The sequence below is a fragment of the Enoplosus armatus genome, chromosome 3 (genome assembly GCF_043641665.1).
Source record: "Enoplosus armatus isolate fEnoArm2 chromosome 3, fEnoArm2.hap1, whole genome shotgun sequence".
NCBI lineage: Eukaryota > Metazoa > Chordata > Actinopteri > Centrarchiformes > Enoplosidae > Enoplosus > Enoplosus armatus.
Window position 1 is genome coordinate 15,940,636 of NC_092182.1, and position 6,168 is coordinate 15,946,803.

At 40.9% G+C, this 6,168-nt stretch overlaps 1 protein-coding gene across 1 annotated transcript; it reads right to left on the bottom strand.

Annotated features, from left to right (window-relative positions):
- Positions 1–1,131: 1,131 nt before the first annotated feature.
- cplane2 (ciliogenesis and planar polarity effector 2) lies at positions 1,132–3,592 on the bottom strand. The gene is made up of 5 exons (XM_070903411.1): positions 3,460–3,592; positions 2,269–2,421; positions 2,042–2,166; positions 1,741–1,880; positions 1,132–1,595 (listed from the first exon to the last, which is right to left on the bottom strand). The coding sequence occupies exons 1-5, from the start codon at positions 3,569–3,571 to the stop codon at positions 1,373–1,375; spliced, it is 753 nt and encodes a 250-aa protein (XP_070759512.1). The 5' UTR covers positions 3,572–3,592; the 3' UTR covers positions 1,132–1,372.
- Positions 3,593–6,168: the final 2,576 nt, after the last annotated feature.

Genomic DNA, 6,168 nt, shown 5'->3' on the forward strand with positions numbered 1-6,168 from the left:
TCACTTGAGTCCTGTTTGAATTCACTGAGTTGAGTCTCTCTCTCTGCGTCATGTCAGGGATCAGAGGTTCACAGTTGTGGATCATGCTGAATTCCCCACACATGTGCACCTTGAGCACCTGAACAGTGAGGTCCTGGGTCTCCCCCCAGACTCCTTCCTGTTACATCTCTCTCAAAGTCAAACCGGACCACCGACCGCCATGATACTTGTTACACACACAAGGTGCGAGTGGACACCTTCTATAAGGTTTAAACGACTAATAAATCTCCTTTAGCAGCACGTCGTCCATCTGTGATTCCCATCCTGTTTTTGTTTTTTATTGCAGGTCAGATAAAGAGGCATGGATGAAGGCGCTGTCGTCTAAACAGTGATGGAAACATGATGATTCTGCAGCTTAGATTTTATACATCAAATTTGGGTTGTTTTAACTTGCACATTAATAATATTTATTTTGATAATTGGAAAAAAATGTAGAACTTGTTCACTCTTAACTGCACTTAATGTTTTTGATGAAGGCACTTGAGCACAACATTAAGCATTCAAACATGCACTGAACTTGTCACAATTAGTAAACACACAGCAAGTAAGGGGATACTTTTTTTTAAATTGGGAATAGATTTTTTTTCACTTGTATTAAAATACCGACCTCTTTTTAAGCAATGTACCCTTCATTTTCTAATAAAAGCTTTTCAGCCTAATGCAGCAAAAATGCCTCATTTGAACAAAGATGGTAACAGTACTGACAAAATATTTAACAATACCTCTAAGCGAACAATGTGTGTGTGTGTGTTGGTGCTTTTGAAATATTTAGATATTACAAGGAATCAGTAGAAAAACTGTAAAGAGGCGTCCAAACAGATCTGTGATGATACAAAGAAAGAGGAGCGGTCTTAATACATAACTGAGAAAACGTAATATGCTAATTATGTGCTCAAACACAGGCACTCAGTAGACATGAAAAACAGACAAACTTCTGCGTTCGACTGATCGATGATATTGATACACAAGATTTTCAACAATTGCTAGTTTTATGGACATGGTGACCAAAAGCACTCACTGGTCATTTCATCAGGCAAAAGCACTAATAAATACAAAACACTTTGTACCTCACAATCTTTAAGACCAGGAAAAGCTGGTGACACAGCAGTCTAGCTTCATCACGTTAATATAACCACAGTCCCAGACAACATCTGGTCTCTCATCATGACACTGATGCTGTACAACACCCTGAGAATTAAAAATCAATCTTGATGGCAGTGATTATAGCAGCAGATGAAGAAGTAGATCTTCGGCTCTCTCAGATCAGCTGGCGTTGACCTCACCTGAAGTCCAGTTCACCTCAACTGCCTCCTAAAAAAAATCATGTTTGGTATTAAAGTAGAGTCACCGTCCTCTGCGGTGAATGGTGGCGGGCTGATCCGGCTGTAACACAGTCCTGATGCCACAGATTCTCTGCCAGGCAGTTGAGGAGGGGAGCAACGTCACCCAGCCCGTCACTGACCTCCCCACCCGTACGCAGCACCGGTAAGCTCCACGTCTCCTGGAAGTCCCTCACGTCCCTCTCTGCCACATCACAGTGCATGAAAAGGTCAAATCTGAAGGAAACATTAAGGACAAATGTCCATCTCTATTGATGCTGAGCATGTTTTATTTTGTGATGTTTTAGCTGTTTACTTCTGGTGTATAATAGGAGGAGTAGCAGGTTAGGCATAGAAATTCAAAAACAACACAAAAGGATACTTGGTGCCAACCACCAACTTGGCCACACGACCCGCAGATGTCCCGGTCCATTTAGCGATTTGATTTGACAGATCATCAAAGGACGCCCTGTCAGTGAAGGAGAACAGGAAGAGGACGGCATCCACCTGCTCCTTACAGGACTGGAAGACACGGGGAACAGTGACTTGACAAAACATGTGGTGTGATGGTGTTAGGGTATGTATTTTTGATCTAGAATAATGTGAGTAGTCCTCTTTCTATTTCCCATTAGCTCATAACTCAATACAATGCGTTGTTAAAATGCTTTATATTTGATACATACTGGGAGCAAATGGTCAAATCTACGCAAGGCGTTCTCGCCACAGTCCCACAGCTGCAGACGGAAGAAAAGCACTCTGCCACTTTCTCTCAGCTTCACTGGCCAATACACCACCGTCGTCTCAATACCTTCAACAGCAGCAGATGAATCGGACGGACATTTGTGTTTAAACTGAAGAGTTTTTAATTGTATAAACTACTTTGCCTTGTGAGTGTAGAGCAGGGACCTACCTGTGGTTTCATAGTGCATGTTAGGAATATTCACGCCTGCAAGACGTGCAGCAAGAGCAGTTTTCCCGACTCCACTCTTGCCCGAGATGAAGATTTTATAGTGAATTGTGTCCACAGCTACATGTGGGGGCATCACTGGAGACTCCAACAGGCCTGTAAAACAAGTTGTAAAAAGGACCATCATAATAGTTACTTTAGTGCACTGCTTGGTGTTCTATACCTAAATGTACTGTCATATGTTCCACAATCATACTCCTTTACAGCAACGGCCTTTCTGCACTGACCTACAGTTATGTTGTTGTATCAAAAACTTTCATAATTATAAATTATTCAACCTGTAAGCTTTACTTTAAGTGTCAAAATGGTGTCTGGTCAAAGATCACAGTGCCACTTACAGGTCTTCTTAATTGGAGTATGGCATATGTTTGTATTCTACATGACAGAGTGGAAGTAGCTCCCAGGTAATTAGAAAAATCCAAGAATAAATTCCAGTCTATAATATTTTATTTATTAAATATATGTCAACTGTATGTCAGTCTTAGAAATCTCCAACATCTGCTCATCAATATCCAGTGATAAAAACTGAGTCAGCTGTCATCATAAATCATTTAAAACACCAAGAACACCCACATGCTACAATCTTAGGCTGTTTAGTATTGCTTTTTTCTGCTATGGTATTACATTGATGCTGTTTTGTAATGTCATGTTGTGCTTTTGTGATCTCGTGTTGATTGTCCAGTAAAACAGTACACCAAAACAAACTGAGTCAGGCTTGTAACATCCAATTGTTTTTACATTGTTCAGTTTTCCTCTTTACACAACCTAAAACTCAAACATAAGTTATAATACAATATGTGTACAGCCTCATAGTGTTTACAAATGCCACCAACTCTCCCTACATCTAGAGGCTATAATGACAAAGCCAACATGTCTTTCTGCTCTGCAAACAATAAACCGGGGGGGGGGGGTCACTTTATGGACACCTTTTTTGGTAGTGATAAGTCCGTGAGATCAGGTTTTCTTAGTCACAAAAATGTCCTGTAGAACAGATTTAGCTACTGAAATACTATATTGTATAATCAGAACCTGGTTACACTATACAGTAGTTACACATGAATGATATGGTGCTTTTGAAAAGGGGAAAACAATTATAGTTAATTCAACCAAAACAGTACTGTTTATTTGTCATACCAAAGTTTTTGCGTCTCTTCTTGTGTAGAATTTTGCTGAAATAGTCTTTGCTGTCTTTGCATCGATGCCAGTCAGCTACTACGATTGATCCAGGAGGAGGACCTTGCTCCATGTTGTTATCGCTAGTTATGCTGCTCAGCTAGCATCACACTGCTATGGTCGGTTTTTAATTTAAAATGAAAAAAAGAGGCGGACTGTAGAACCGACTGTAGCGGCAGAACACAGCTCGTGAAAGCGATGTTAGTATCAAAAAACTGCAAACAGTCTTTTCTGAACATAAAGCTCTTTAATCATATCAACTGTAGTCAGCAAATGGCGTTTTGAAGTCTCAAAGTGCAGCCACTTGATAAAAACTTCCGTAAACTAAAACGTCCCCTGACAACCGCCATAGATACGTGACGTCACGTCGTCTTCTTCTTTGGGTTTTATTGGCGGTCGGCAAACCAGCTTATAGGCGCATTACCGCCACCCACTATGACTCTCAAGACTATGTACTAAACATGAGGCTTTCCCTAGCAGACTCCCTAATGTAGTATTATGTTTTGCTTTGTTGCAATCTCTCAGTATATGCTCAATAGTTTCTGGTTGGTGAGATGTCCTCCTGTGTCAATAAAGTTCCAGTATTCGTGCCAGACTTTGTGCACATATTCCTTAATAATAGTTTTGACCTCAGACTCACTTAACAGAACTTGCATGTCAATTATCTGTGATTTTAATGATTGTTTGGCCAATACATCCTCATTAACTTCCACACCTACACGAGCAGGAACGCCTGACGTCTCTTCCGTCAGTGCAGGTAGTTTGTGATGTTGCCTTCAGGTGCTTCAAAAAGTTGTCTTTTACGCCTCCATCTGGCACTCTAACTGTTTTTGGACGAAAACAAAACGTATTTAACAAAGCAGTCAGAGCTGAGAGTACATCTTAGACATTAATCCTTATAGAGTTGCAGCAGATGTGCTAATGACGTTTCAGTTAATCTATAAAAAATTTAAAAAAGCTGTGTATATTTATTTCATCAAGCATTTACAGATTTCTGTGCCGTCTGCCGCTGTTTGTCCTTACATGACGTTACACGACTATCATAGAAAATCACACTTTTCAAAATAGTATTTGCACTGTTGTCGGATTCAAGTGCACTGCAGTGGGATTTCCCATATTTTCGATAGAACCTGGATGGTGCATTGGTTCATTCCTGGGTCCACCGACAGATGTCGCTAAACTCCAGCGTTTAAATGTAGCATGCAGAGAGGAGAGTTCAGGCACTAAAGCACCCTGTGAGCCCTGACAGTCAGGAGCCCACTGCTATCCACTGTCATGGTCACAGATGTGGGGTCCACATTTGATGGGAGTTTGCATTTGTGGGACAAAGTGTTTGTGACTGCGCCATCTTCTCCCATCTGCATGACAAGAGCATGAGGAAATTATTAATGTGGAAAAGTTACACTCAAATAATTGTCTCTGATGCCTAATTCAGCAATCAAACAAAAGGCCTCTTTTCACACTGATTTGTGGTTACTATTACAGGCTACACCTGCCATTTTCTAAACCAGGCTGACTGCATGGCTCACCTTCTCAGCATGCACCTCTATCAGGTTGTTGGAGGATGTGATGATGACATCCTCTGGAGAAAATTCACTCACATCGACTGAGAACTGGAAAATGTCTCCAATGACCTGGATCTCCCCCGTAGGATGTGAATGGCCTGAAAGAAGTAATTTGCAGCCGGTAAGTCTTCGTGACTACATGACACAAACTGCAAGACATTCACTGTCTTTATTAAAAATCAGATCTAACCTATATAAAATGAAAAGACGAGTATATCTCAATTTTTGTTCATCTGACCTGTAAATTTGTTTTCTCTGCTGGTCTCCATACAGGCTGAGGAAGTGGATTGTCTCTATGTAGCCGTCTGTATCTACTGTATGAATTCAATAGAGGTCATTCTAATCCAACAGGTTCTCCCCTTGTGTCACTACGTATGAGTCTTTTATAGTCTACTGAGTGCTTGTGGGTGCCAGTGTGTGTGTGTGTGTGCCTGAATGATTCAGCTGGACTGGAACATGACACGGATTGTAGATATTCAGTGTGTCAGAACTGTTGTTGAACTGATGTCAATGGGTTCATAATTTGTAGCCGCGCCCCGGAGAGGGAGCATATGAGTCTTTGTGTGTGTGTGAGAAAGGGTGTGGAGATGTTTCTGTGTGAAGGAATAGCCTATAATTACCAGATGTGATATTGAATGAACCTATCATTCAAGCCAATAAAGCCACAATTTGACATAATTAAATGGGTTTTATATGAAATTGATAAGGTAATTGGGCTTTTTAAGATTATGTCAGTAGGATTTGTCACAGAAATTACAATTTCCAGAGAAAACCTCACAGAGGGTGAATTGAACACGGCTGAGTGATGTGATATGATGGAGCAGTTGTGTGTAGGTGTGACATTCTGCTCCACCTTGGCAAAGTCACAGAGGTTGATCAACTCCATCTAGATGACAGGCGTCACCAAAACAAGGTCTGTGAGGCTGTGGTGTGAATTGTAAAGGAAGTCAAAAGATAAATATTTAGGTCCAAAAATGTGTTTTTGATTTTCACCGGTCATGGTGAAGTAAATGCAGACGGGTCAGAGGGTGGTGTCAGAAGAAAGGCCTTTGGCAACCTATATCTATGTTTCTACACATTAGCTAGTTTCTGTGATATCATATGT

Coding starts and splice junctions, on each gene's coding strand:
- cplane2 (XM_070903411.1), bottom strand. CDS start 3,571: ATGGAGCAAGGTCCTCCTCCTGGATCAATCGTAGTAGCTGACTGGCAT. Junction 2,167..2,268: donor CATGCACTATGAAACCACAG/GTAGGTCCCTGC, acceptor CTGCTGTTGAAG/GTATTGAGACGACGGTGGTG. Junction 1,881..2,041: donor GATTTGACCATTTGCTCCCA/GTATGTATCAAA, acceptor CGTGTCTTCCAG/TCCTGTAAGGAGCAGGTGGA.